Here is a 14,478-nt window from a genome sequence, read left to right on the forward strand (position 1 = left end):
TTCAGTATAAGATGACTTTTAAGACTGAATTTCCAAAACCCTCTAGAGGAAATATTTCCAAATATTAAATTAGCCAGTGTTTGGTAAAGAATAGGACCATCTCAGGTCATTAGGGCAAAGCTAAATTTAGAAAAAAAAAAAAAATCTGTGCAGATGAACTCAAGGTCAATGTTTTCTAGAATATTTTCATTTCATTTCCTGATGATAAGTAGTAGAGTTTGATGCACTCAGGTTGACTTTCAACAAATGTAGGTTACCTGGTTGCCTGATTTGTTTCTTTTGATACTGAAATAGGCCAAACATTTGTATCTGTTCAGAAATGATTTCAGGTTGCTTTTTATTCTAAACATAATCTGTATTCTTTTTTTAGTGGTTACAACAGCTCATCTTGGATGGCATCTATACAGTTCATTACCATTTTTGAGAAATCTTTAAGCAACTTGAGCCTAAGTCGAACACACAAGCTGCTCATTTGGGAATACCTGTCCCCTACCACCACCCACCAGGCAATAAACCTAGATTCGTCTTCTGCCTTAGTCACCTATATAAGTTTTTATTAATAGTCTCTGTGGGTCTTTTTTAGGCTTTAGTTTTAGAAGTTTTAGGTTTGCATAAAAGTTGAACAGAAAGTACAGTGAGTTCCCTTGTACCCTCTCACCCCACCTCACCCCCAGTTTTCCCCACTGTTAACATCTTGCATTAGTGTGGTATATTTACTACAATTGATGAGCCAATATTGGTACTTTATTATTAGCTAAAGTTCATAGTTCACATTAGGGTTAACTCTTTGTGTTGTACATTCCATGGGTTTTGGGTAATGCATAATGACATGTATCCACTATTATATTGTTATGTAGAATAGTTTCACTGGCCTAAAATGCCCTGTGCTCCACCTCTTCATCCCTCCCTCACCCTATCCTGCCCCCAGCCCCTTGCAGCTGCTGATCTTTTTTCCTGACCTCCATAGTTTTGCCTTACTCTATAGGTTACCAAACTATACGTGTAAGACAGGGAACAATTTGACTAGAGTAGGGTCATAGAGATATAACAAAGGGGATTTAGGGCTTCCCTGGTGGCACAGTGGTTGAGAGTCCGCCTGCCGATGCAGGGGACGTGGGTTCGTGCCCCGGTCCGGGAAGATCCCACCTGCCGCGGAGTGGCTGGGCCCGTGAGCCATGGCCGCTGAGCCTGCGCGTCCGGAGCCTGTGCTCCGCAATGGGAGAGGCCACAACAGTGAGAGGCCCGCATACCGAAAATAAAAACAAAAGACAAAGGGGATTAAAGATTTACCATAAAGCACATTCAAAGATAGCATGGGAACTACATTATTTTCACCAACTATACAGATGCATCTATCTATATTTTATTCAACTAACATTAATTGATAACATACTATGTGTCAGCAGTGCTTTAGGTGCTAGAGTTAACAATAGTAAACAAGGCAGACGGCTTCTCTGCCCTCCTGGAGTGTATACTCAAATTGAGGGTAAAGGAAAAGGACAGAAATTAAACAAAAAGTCAAGTATTTTCAATACTGCCAAGTAAGATAATGGAAATCAAATAGGGTTATGTGATAGAGTGACAGTTGGAGACAGTGGTTAGGGAAGGCTTCTCTGAGGATATGACATCTGAGCTAAGAATTAAGAGATAAGAAGCAACTATCCATGCAAGGGAAGAACACTAAGCAGAGGGAACTGCAAGTAAAATGGCCTGGAGATGGGAACAAGCTGAGCCTGAAAGCCCACGTGACTGGGTGGAGTGAGCAGGAGAGAGTGCACGGGGGCGAGGCAAGGAGAAGCAGGTAAGATAGGTAGGCAAGGCTAGGTCATAATTGACCCTGTAAGCCACAGTAAGGAGTTTCAGTTTCATTTTGATGGGAAACCACTGGAGGCAGGAAAGTGATATGATCTGATTTACATTTTTAAATGATCACTCTGGATCTGCAGAGTATCTTAAAAGACATCTTTAAAATAAATACTAACGTGAATACACCAAGAGTACTAAAGATGCCAAGCAATACAATGCAAATCCTAAAGTTAAAATGGCGTTTCAAGATCATCCTGGCATGTATCCGGTCCTTATCCACAGCACCCCAGAAAAGAAATAACCAGCTGAGACATTAACAGTATTTTTGATTATGTCCACAATCTGCCATGTTTACCATTTCGTATAGGGATATTTACACTTAATTCCCTACCAAAATGAAAAATCATTTCCATAGGGAACTATAAATGAACACTTCATTAGATGTATTTCTGCTTTCCATGGGAATTCCCTGGCAGTCCAGTGGTCAGGACTCGACGCTTTCACTACCGAGGGCCCAGGTTCACTCCCTGGTTGGGGAACTAAGATCCCACAAGCCACATGGCACGGCCAAAAAATAAAATTAAATTAAATAAAAAGAAGTATTTCTGCTTTCCACTATAGCCTTTGATTTTAAGCTTTGGAAAACCATGCTGTACCTGCAATTAGAAATTGCATTTTAGAAATACAAATGAGAAAAGGCTGATGTTCATATTTGGCCAGCAGATGTGGTACCAACACCACGGGACGCTTGGGGATGTGAAATGGAAATTGGCCGACCACAGTCTAGGTGCTTTTCTGCTTATTACAGGACCAGCTCCAGGGGACCAGGCTCCCCTCTCAGTGAGTGATTTTTCTTTCTTAGCTTAAAAGAGAATTGGAACAATAAGTGATTTCCACTGTCTGTCTCTATGGCAACAGGTATCCTAATTTCACCTCTTAGATGGCAACTATACCAATTCACTGAATAGCTTTCAGTCCCTGCTATTATGATGAAAAAATTGATTTCATGAAAAATGCTATTTAGGTTATAAGCAAACTTATCCCCCAGCAACCATAAAGTACAGTTTGTAAGACGTAAAATCATTCATAAGCAGAATATACTCTGTGGACTTTTCTTCCTTTTCAGGTGTAGGATATTTATCCCCAACGTCTCTCTTCTAGTTGTTTTTGGATGATAAAATATTATTCTTTTCTTCCTTAACATTTATTTTTATTTAATTATGAAAATTAGTCAGGTTCATTGTAAATAGTTTGGCAAATACGGAAAAAATATAGAAAAGCATATGCAAGAAAATAAAACTCACTCTCCTTATTTAAAAATAATCACTATTAATATCCTGCTAGCATTTTAGGTGTGTATACATATAAATACAACTTAAATGCTATAGTGTATATTTTTTTGTAACCAGACTCTTTCACCAAACATATTATGAGGAATTCTTCACATCATTAAGTATTCTAACATACAATTTTAATGGTTTCAAAGGAGTCCATAATACGGCTTACTGTATTTTATTTAACTTATCCCTCTATGCTGACATTATTAACCATAAATGTTTATGTACACATCTATTGGCTTAGAATAAATCCCTGGATATGAAGTACATGGATCAAATGGGATAAACATTTTAAATTATATTGCCAAATTTTCCCCCCAAATTATATCAATTTATTTTCCCACTGAAGGTAGATGGATAAGAGTATCCATTTCCTTAAATTCTTTATCAGAGGTACAGTTTTTTAAAAAGAAAAAGATTGCCAGTTTGATGGAGAGGGGAAGTATCTCATTATATTTATTTAACATCTTAAATCTAAAACTTATTTTAAGGTTAAATATGTTGTTACATTTTCATTATTTTTTAAGGGTGAGGAGATATATAAATTGCCTGTTCACCTCTGAAGCAAAGACTATTTGTTGTCCCCTAATATCCACTTTACCTCTGTTTCTTAGTAACAGAAGAGATGACTTTTAGTTGAGCACATAGCCCTTTAAAATAAAGACATTTCCCATTTTCATTTGCAGCCAAGTGTGTCTATGTGTCAACTCCAGGTAGGCAAATGTGATCTATGCTTTTTCAGAGAAACGTCCTTAAAGGGAGAGGATAATGCCCTCTTTTTCCTCTTCATCATTCCTGATGGTTAGAATGCAGATATTATGGTTGGAGCTTCAACAGCCATTTTGGACCATGAGGATGTGCTAGAGATGGTGGAGCAGAAAGCTAGAGGGAGCCTAGGTTCTTAAGAATTTTATGTAAGTGCCACCCTGCATGGCTGGTTTCCAGATTTTTATGTGAGAAAATAAAACTTTGTATTTTTAAGCCATGATTAGTTTGCATTTTTAGTTTCATGAAGCTGAACTTAATCCTGACTGATGTAGATTAAGATTTTTTTCCTCATTTTTTTTCTCATTGATTTTTTTTTTCATTGATTTTTAAGTGCTCTTTCTATTTTAAGGTTATTTACACTTTACCTGGCACACATGTCACAAGTTTTTCCAGTTTTTCATTTGGTCCTAATTTTTTTATGGAATTAGGATATGCAAAAATACAGTTATTCTTAAATTTATTTGCTATTTAAATTCCATTATATATTCAGAAAAATCAGATAACAGTATTAGCTTAGAAATATAAATTCCAGAGAAATAGTTTGTCTCAACCATCATAAGGCAGTACTGAGGCATAATTTTACTTCCTATAGGTATGCAATTAAATGGTTACATTGCAGGCTAAAGTCATTTAGATGATGAGAAATTGTGCATAGTTTTGAGGACTTAATCAATAATTCATTGCTTGCTAAAGCAGAGATTTTCCAGTTTTAATCTGTGGAGCTCTAGCTAGGTTCAAAGCATTGCCTCAGAGGTCTCCACTGGGGTTTAGGTGGGGCTGAGTGGGCCAGCTCTGCCTGCCACTCCCAGTTGAGGTTTTAAAGGCAGTCACTCTGCGTTATTCACTGGAGTTCCACAAAAGAGCCCCTGCCATATGATTTCCTCCCAACACAGAGAAAAAATAGAGAGTAACAATTTCCTACCAGATCATAGGCAGCCAGCATCTTTTTCTGCACATCTGGAATTGCCCCCAGAGGCTCCAGATGAGGAAAGTTGTCTTTCATCACAAGAGAGACGGAAGGAGTATTGTCACTGGTGATGAGCCGAGAGGACAGGGTCAACAGGCACTGCTTCAGACTGGCAATTGGAGGGAGTCCGCACAGTTCTTTAACAGACACTATGGCGTTCTGTGGGGAAGAAAACATGGAATTACACTTCTGACCACAAGATACATCCCCCCCAGCACTTCTAGGTTTACACAAAAGTATATTCATTAAAAGTATACCCTTAAATACATATGAAATTTGAAGCAAACTGGATTATAACCAACCAAAAATGTTGAGATACGCATGGAGATAACACGCAGAGCTAATTCACAACCACACTTCATCTTTCTCAGCTTTTAACAACTGCCACAAATATGCCACAAAGCAAAGCAGATTATGACCCAAGGCTACATAGTGCTTTTCAAAGCAGGGCTGTGGAATATTCTGGAATATCTGAAATGTTCTGGACAATGCACACAAATTAATATTGGCCGATCAGGAATATCTTGTTAAATTTGTATCATGATAATCATAAAAGCATGTCAGTGGTTGCACATTGGAGTGCATCTTCTTTGAGCTTTTCCCCTCAAGGTAGCAGGCTGCTATTACCCATCATCCTCCTTTCACATAACCATCAGTGGTATTCCTTTGTCATCTCACCAGAAATGCACCTGACAGACACACATAATAAAACACATTTCACGTAAAGCTACATTTGTCCACGTGACAGGCGTTTAAAAGATTCATTTGAAATAGAAATTATGCCTACTAACAATGAACAATACCTAACCTAATGTGTGTCTCAGGAATTTAGTGACAATGATGGTATTCATTTTTCTAGTCATTAGGCTCTAAACAATCCCAAACCAAAAGGAATTTGAGGTGAGATAAATTATCAGTACTAACTGGAAAAATTTTATCTATAGCCAACTCTCCTTATTATGTATTTTAAACACGTAATACATGCAAAGGACATATTCCAAGAATTATATAGAACTACATAAAATCTACTTCTAATATATAAAGTCAGGTGTAGAAATGACTTATAACTAATCTAACATAGGGGTTTATAATAGTTATAGAATTATGTCAGAAAAAGTCAGGTAGATAATGCTGACATTTGGAGCCTATTTTTAAAACAGCAGCCAAGGCAACCCACCACAAGTTATACGTTTACAATCTAAGTATTTGTATGTGGTTTATATAATATAGTATTTTCTACCATTTTGGTGATTTAAAATTGATTTTAAACCCATTCCAGGATTCCTCTGTGAAATAATGTAAAAATAAAGTTTTCACCAAGTCATGGTTTGGCGTTCAGCATCACATGACTGAGAACCATGAATGACCATTGGGTTTTGGTGGCGGTTAATTCTGGATTTAAAGCTCAATATTCCTATTTATTAAATGCAATATTGGGGAAATTACTTACCCTCTTCAAGCTTGTTTTCTATTTTGAATGTAGGGATTTTTGGTGAAGGTTACTATAAAAATGTTAGTTAAAGGAACAGATAAAGTACATTGAAAAATATTCCTCTCCTGTTTTGCTCTCATACATAGACTCCTACTGCTTCTGCCAAACAACATCTTCTTGCACATTGCAGGAACTAAGCAAGCATTTGCTGTTTGATTATTTCTTAGTAACATGAGCCTAGCATAAGCATATTAAATAGTCTTGAAGAAAAAAGTTTGCAGCCATCTCTGATTATTAAGCATTAATGAAGGCAAGAAAACTGACACTGAATTCCTACATGCTAAGGCTGGGTAATTTACATATACTCTCATTTAATTCTCATAACAATCCTGTGATGTAATTATTACTATTTTTCTTACCTTATGAGGAGAAAACTGATGGCCAGATATCTGAAATAATTTGCTCAAGATCACACAGGGATAGAGTTTAATCCAGAATCCATGTCCTTTCAATTAAAGCACATTTCTAAGAGAAGACTAAAGAGTTTGCAACAAGTTCAAGTGCTGAATGTTGTCTGTTTATTAGTCTTCTTTGTTTCGTGGAGGGCAATTTATTATTGTTGTACACAAACAACTAAGACATCATCTAATAGGCATTACATTTGTTTTATATGACTTCAAATACCCTTCTGTGTTCTTATCTGCAAATATTTTACATGTATACTTATAATTAGTATGCATGTGTTTGTATATATAAAATTTTGTATGTTACATGCACATATAATATTTTATATTCTGTTCTTTTCACGCTGTTTCATATACACATTCCAATATATCAATTTAGTTTTGTACTAGGAACATTTAATGGATATATAAAGCATTTTGCTACATTGATACTCCATTAGCTGGCTTAGTTTAGGCTAGATTTAACATAGCATTCACCATTAGAAACATAAAATATATCTGTTTTACAGAAATAAAGTTACAGATGTAGAAAATAAACTTATGGTTACTGGGTGGGGGGGAGGGATAAATTGGAAGATTGGGATTGACACATACACACTACTATATATAAAATAAATAACTTATAAGGACCTACTGTATAGCACAGGGAACTCGACTCAATACTCTGTCATGGCCTGTATGGGAAAAGAATCTAAAAAAGAGTGGATATATGTATATGTATAACAGATTCACTTTGCTGTACAGCAGAAACTAACACAACATTGTAAATCAACTATACCCCAATAAATTATTTTTTAAATATCTGTTTTATCACAGGCAATTCAGCAGTACATGGGGTTACACATCCTCTGTGATAATTTTTTGAGGAATCAGATCATTAGTAAAACACAATGTTCACTGGTGAGCAAGGGGTCAGAAGACTCAGGGGTAAGGGAGGACAGTATGGGATTTTTCCTACCTGCATATTTTCTCTCATATCTATGGCTTCTCGTAAGGGATGAACTGCTATCTTAAAGATGTCATCTATTGTTTTAAGACCGATATTCCTGAGCATGGTATACTCCCGAACTTTCTTCCCCATTCTCACTGAAAGGCTGCGCTTCTGTGGCTTTCCTCCTCCACTTCTATTAGTTATTGCTATGTGGACAAAAAGAGTCACGTGCTCCATGATGTCACCCACAAAGGAGCGGAGGGGAACATGCCGATATCCAGGCTGCAAACATTCAAACGGTATTGTATATTGCCCTATAAATTCATCCCCAATGTAGTCGTCATCGAGAACCACAAAACGGATCATGGCCAGCTCAGGCAGGTTCACTTGAAACTCAAATGTCTCATCAAAAATAGGATTATCACTGTTTTGCTGTACAGTTTTAGTTCTTTGTTCCGAACAGTCGGCTGGAATCCCATGTATCTCTATACACACGTAGGGATCTATGACATCCCCTTTGGCACAAGCTCCCTTGGGCTTTGGGAAGTTCTGACCACTGATGATCTTAATATGAAGCACTAGAGGAGACACTCCAGGTACAATGCCCTTTGTATTTGCACTGAAGTAAGAAACTTCATCTCGCATGATAGACGGCCTTAGAACATAACCACATCCTCCATTTTGAAGAAACCAGCCTGTGTGAAGGTCCATCATTGGACCCGGAGTCTGGAAATTCATTGCCACAATCTGACAGCCACAATTCCAAAAGTCCTGTGGATTCAAGTTACTGGAATCGATTCTCATGGCATTTGGATAGATTCGTGATAAGAACTTCTTATTATAATTTACAAAATCCTCTGGGTATTCATTTGCAATTCGGCTGGCCTCTGTTTCACTAAATGAACAAATCTCCCAATAGTTTTGGCTTTTCATAGATAGTTCAAAATCCCTGTACTGAACAGATTTACAGATAGACACCAAGTCAGAGAGCTCCCTACACAGCAAGATTTGTTTCTGCTCACCATTGTAATCTACTGACATCCTTCGAGACATTTCAGCTTCTTCATCTTCGTCTGTTACTTCTCCTTCTAAAACATCTGGATCAGAAGGCAATTTCTTTCCTTTCACAATGATCATTCTTTTTAATTTTTCTGGTGATGGGAGGTAGGATTCTGACGGCAAAGGTGCTTCAGTATAGAGTTTACTGCCAAAGACCTTTTTCATCTGTTGAACCATTACCTTCTGCTGGGGTAGGGAGCAGTGATTCCCCAAGCAAAGAATGAGTGGGTACTCAGAAGCCACAAAGGCAAATTTATTTATCACCTCTATGACGCTTCGAAAGGAAAGGTGTGTTGTCATGTTATTTCGATTACAAAGGATTGGTTCATTGTCTGAACCATCATTTACATCAAGTTCAATGCTTCGACAGCCCATTTTCAAAGCTCTAACATACCCGTTAATGTCAGCCGGCCCCCTGAACTGGTCTTCTATGAGATAGGTGTTGTGAGAGGCGTTGATGTAATAGTGAGATAATGGCTGGGTCATATCTTGGGCAACCTTTTTTTGTTCAGGATCAAAAATGTCACATTCTGGTGACAGCAAATACTGGGTAAAGCCATCAATTGCAAGAAACCCTTTCTGACGTCCCTCTTCAGAAAGCTCATATCTCCGAATGATGTCCAAGCACATGTCCTCGGTAATATGGGTGACTCCTTGCTCAGCTTCTAAAAAAAGCATGAGATCATTGGCATCCAAATACTCTTTGTTTTTAGATATCTGTACAAGTAAGAAATACACTTCTGGCCTGGTGCAAAGTTCACAAAAAGCTTCACAGAACTCCTCTTCGGTCACTCGGGTAGTTAGCTTTTCTTTGCTCTTCTGGATTTCTTTAAACTTCAACCTGATCTTGGATTCCTTTAGGGTAGGGTTGAGTTGTTTTATTAACTCTACAGAGGTGTCTTCCAACATGATCCCATTCCCATCAATATCTGCTGCTTCAAACACCTTTTTCAGCCACATAAACCTTGGTGTGTTCTGGTTGCCCTCCATAAAATCAAGGGGTTGCTTACTTCGAGAAACCAGATACCGTAACCCTGACACCCAGATGTTTGCTACATCTGCTGAATTGGCAACTAGGTCCAGAGACTCGTAGTTTTCCCCGTGGAGTATGGAAAAGGCACAGTCCTCACAAATCTGGTCAGCGAGGCCATTGTTTCTAAATGTTTCTGTGTTCTTCCCCAGTCGGATCTCTTTTATGGCAGAAATATCAAGCTTAGCTTTCTCAAGGTCTTTCTTGGAAGGTTCCCAGCGAAGAGCTTGGAGGTCTGTGTCCAGAGTGAAAAAACGGTTGTAAATGCGAGAATTTGGCCGTACTTTCTTCAGTTCACAGCCAGCTTGCATGAAGCTGATGCAGTCGCTCGCACTACTGATTTTCTTTTCTGATGGCATGCTGCTGAAAGACACGGTTTTCTTTCTTCCACCACATTTTTGGTTTGCAGGATCCTGTAAAGCAATTTGAAAATAATGAGTCAATTTCCTTAAGAAAATAGACAAATTCAATAACACTCTATGAGTGCCTCAGACTCCATTCAACTATTATGATTATTTGGACAGGAGCTAGCCTAAATTTTACCTTTTCACTGTTTTGGAAAAGAGAAATTGCCAAGAAAATTGATATTATTAAGTTCAGGAAAAAAACTTATTTTTCCAATGCCTGTGTGTTCTTTGAAATAAAATCAAGTATTAAGCTAACTACAAATCACTCTTATTTGTTCATTAAAGTAGATTTCCTAAGATCCTCTACCTCTTGGTATTTTGACAACCTTGCTCATGTCCCTACAGATATATGGAAGAAATAAAGCTGGATTTCTTTTAAAAGTTTTCCTCATTTACACTTTGCAACAGTTTAATTTTTATACTTAAAACTAGTTCAAATAAAAGATTTTTACCTTAACATGCATTACATCAAAAAGGGCTTACAATATAGCTTAACTAAAAAAAAAAAATCACTATTTTTCCTCAAATTATTTTGAAGAATAAAGGCAACTTGAAAGTCAGATTGAGAGCTAACAATAGACAAATGACTCTCACCTGAGCAATTTTTCAGACCCAGGTAAACAATTTAAATGAACATTTATGATAGAGCTGCCATAGGATCCAGCAAAAGATGAAAACTCTAATTTGAAAAGATACATGCACCCCAATGTTCATAGCAGCACTATTTACAATAGCCAAGACACAGTAGCAACCTAAGTGTCCATAAACAGAAGATGTGATGTATATACAATGGAATATTACTCAGCCATAAAAAAGAATGAATTGATGCCATTTGTAGCAACATGGATGGACCTAGAGATTATCATACTAAGTGAAGTAAGTCAGAAAGAGAACGACAAATACCGTATGATATGCCTTATATGTGGAATCTAAAATATGATACAAATGAACCTATTTACAAAACAGAAACAGATTCACAGATGTGGAAAACAAACTTATGATTACCAAAGGGGAGAGGGAATGGGAGAGGGATAAATTAAGAGTTTGGGATTAACAGATACAAACTACCATATACAAAATAGATAAACAACAAGGTCCTACTGTATAGCACAGGGAACTATATTCAATCTCCTGTAATAAATCATTATGAAAAAGAATATATACATAGTAATATATGTAATATATATCTGAATCACTTTTCTGTACACCAGAAACTAAGACAACATTGTAAATCAACTATATTTCAATAAAAAAATAAAAATAAATGGACATTATGAGATTCACACCTACATTTCAGTATAATGCTATTAGCAGCCATTGTGTAAAACCAAACAGAAATATGAATGGCTCCACTAATTTCTGAGGTTCTTCCAATGTGAATTAAATTTCAAAGCCTTTTGCCATAAGATTTCACAGGGAACACTTGCATCTTACCTTTTACCCATTTCTGTAAGTGTCCTTGTATCTTAGTCTCACAGAGTCCCGATTTCCTCAGCCCACTTGGCCCTTCCCTGAACAGCAGTGTCAACAGGGCATCAGACTTCATCTGCGCAGAGTAGTGTATTTTAAGCAGGTGAATTTCTTGTGGCTATTTCCGTCTTGGCTGTGTCTAGGTCTTTTCACCTATTGTCTTTTCTAAATTTCAGGTCCAGTCCTCTGAACACTCATGATCATAAGACGATGTATTTCATCTTAGTCCTGGACCATCCACTGTGTCTCTCACTCCCAATTCATTTGCACTGAATATCTGAACAATGCCACTTAAAACTGGATTTTTCTTTATACTTTCTTCTGTTCAGACCATAGACTCAGATTAACAATGCTCCCAATCATATTATCAATTCAGATAATTCTCCCAGGAACAAATTTCCCAAAAGTACCTTAGTGCATGTTTAAAGTGCTCAATTTTATAAAGCATATCAAAGAGGCAGCAAGGTATAGAGAGCAAAAGGCATGGTCCTTAGGGTAGAAATAGCTAGTCTCCAGTTGGCATTACTCCACTCACTAGTGACCTTGGGTAAGTTACTTAGCCTCTCTGAATCTTAATTTCTGCTTTTAAGTAGGAACTAATAATCATTTTATATAATAGAGCATTACTGTGAGACGCAAAAGGGAAAATGTTCATGAATATTCTTTGTAAGGTTAATCTTTTTGAAGGGAGAGGAACATTTCATCATACACCTGGTCTCTGTAGGACTTTCAGTAGGCACTGACCAGGATATTGGAGTTATCCAGAAGTTGATTCATTCCTGACCTATGAGCATTTAAGACAGATCTTCAGTGAAAAACTGAAAATGTTTAAAAACAGCCATATGATATTACTATTTTAAACACTGAAAAGTGTAGCCAAAGTAATCTAGGCTGTTTCCTTCAGGCATTCTTTTAAAACAGGTTAGAATCTCTCTTCTAGGGTATCATTTAATTGTGGTCTTGCCTGTAAGAGTCTCCCTATCTTATGATTCAGAAAAAGGCAGGATGATTTATTAATCAATTGACTAAAACCTTGCCTGTGAAAAAGAAACAAAATTTGCTTTAGTTATGGGATGTAGGTGGGGTGATTCATTAACTCAAATATATGTCTGATCTTCAAGTGACAAAGATATAAATTACTCAATTTAGATTAGAGGATATTGTCTCTTGGTGCCCTGGCATTTAAGAACTTAGCCCCTGCTTTCCCAGAGAGTTGTTATTTTTAATTATCCCACAGTGGTCAATTTCCTCATCTTTAAGTTAAAAAACAACCATAAATCTTCAGCTGTTTATATGCAGATGCACTATTGGAACACATTTAAATTTGTCACAGCCCACATGCTCAGAAATATCAGATGTTTGTGTGTATTTTTCCACATCATCAAGGTAAGAACCTAAAGGTATTGCTGAGATGGGATTAATCTAACAAGTAAAATACTGAAGGAAACTGTGAATTGTGATGGTAAATTAGACTGTGACTCAGCTTTTAAAGCTACTATTTCACTAGACTTTTAAGTATTGAGAGCTTTCACATTAAATATTATTTTTATATAAGCAGATCATATTCCAAATAAGATGATTGTCAACAGAATTATAAAACCTCTAATAGTTTCTAACAAAGCTTAAATGGGAAATCAGTGTTCCTCTGAATGCATGTATATATTTCCTCTACCCTATGCATGGTATTATACCATCCTTCTCCATGGTCTAAGTGCCAATCTTGACTTCAGCCACTATTTTTTGAGAGCAAAACTACTGCTGTCAGAATAGCTTTCTCTTATAAGCCTCTCTTCTTTGTGGTGATATTGCCTCATATCAAGACTTTCTCTCCTAGTAAGATAAGTCTTTAAGAAATAAGTGTTTTATATCTACGCTACAAAAGAATCCACCTGCCTTGTAATGCTTATTTCTTGCCTTGACATGCAACTTTTACATGATTATAAAACTTAACCTAAAATGCTTTAAAACTTGGAACCAGTGGAAAAGATAACAATCTTTAGGTTGTCGTCTCACAAAGGACAAAATCCAAAGTTATTACAAGCCCCCAAATGAGCAAGTATATATACTTTATATATATAATATAGAGAGAGAGCCATAGTACATATGAACAAATAGTTTGCTGTTGACTAGAGCCAAGATTATTTATATTCAAAATATGCCGGAAAAGTTTCAGGACTCTGATGTTTCTCTACGTCTGTTCTTTCAATGGTGACGCTATGCATTAGCTCTGAAAAGTTGGCAGAAGGGGAGATGGAAACTGTGTTAGAGTGGACGGGGACGACGGGCTACTCCAAATCTCTTTCTGAGCTTCTTCACCACCAAGGCCTCTTTGCTGAGCCCTACACCCCTCTGTAGTTCCCTCAAGATGATCTTAGCAGATTGATGGTGGGAAAGGAGTACTAGTCTAATAAACAGACTGGGGGTATCTCCAACTGAAGAAAATTAAAGTACTGGTTATAGATCTTCCTGTTGATAAACACACCAAAAAAAATTTGATGATGAAATAAGAGCAAGTCCATTGCAGTTATCTATATATTAGGAAGACAGGTACTTCTGGCACTTTCCAAGAGAAACCAAAGTTTGTTTTTAGTTCCGGTGTGCTCTTGCCAGTTTCTAGCTCATGAGATGACTGAACTGACTCCAATGACCATAAGGTCATTATTATAAGGAGATTATTATAAGGTATGAGAACTTGACATTTATTTCAAAGCTAAATTTCCTCACTCTGGAATGAAAAGAAGAGGCTAGAGTACAAATTCCTCCTCCCCAAAAAGTTTTTTCTTAGAGCAGCTTACAAAATAAAAAGT

At 37.0% G+C, this 14,478-nt stretch overlaps 1 protein-coding gene across 2 annotated transcripts in view; it reads right to left on the reverse strand.

Annotated features, from left to right (window-relative positions):
• Nucleotides 1–14,478, reverse strand: part of PLCL1 (phospholipase C like 1 (inactive)) — a 375,533-nt gene that overhangs the window by 62,365 nt on the left and 298,690 nt on the right. For both annotated transcript variants that reach the window (XM_032638150.1, XM_032638151.1), the window contains exons 2-3: nt 7,733–10,207; nt 4,834–5,037 (exon numbers count right to left, since the gene is read on the reverse strand). In XM_032638150.1, coding sequence (XP_032494041.1) covers nt 4,834–5,037; nt 7,733–10,207 — 2,679 coding nt within the window. The remainder of the gene's footprint in view (nt 1–4,833; nt 5,038–7,732; nt 10,208–14,478) is intronic.

The sequence above is a fragment of the Phocoena sinus genome, chromosome 7 (assembly GCF_008692025.1).
Source record: "Phocoena sinus isolate mPhoSin1 chromosome 7, mPhoSin1.pri, whole genome shotgun sequence".
Taxonomy (NCBI): domain Eukaryota; kingdom Metazoa; phylum Chordata; class Mammalia; order Artiodactyla; family Phocoenidae; genus Phocoena; species Phocoena sinus.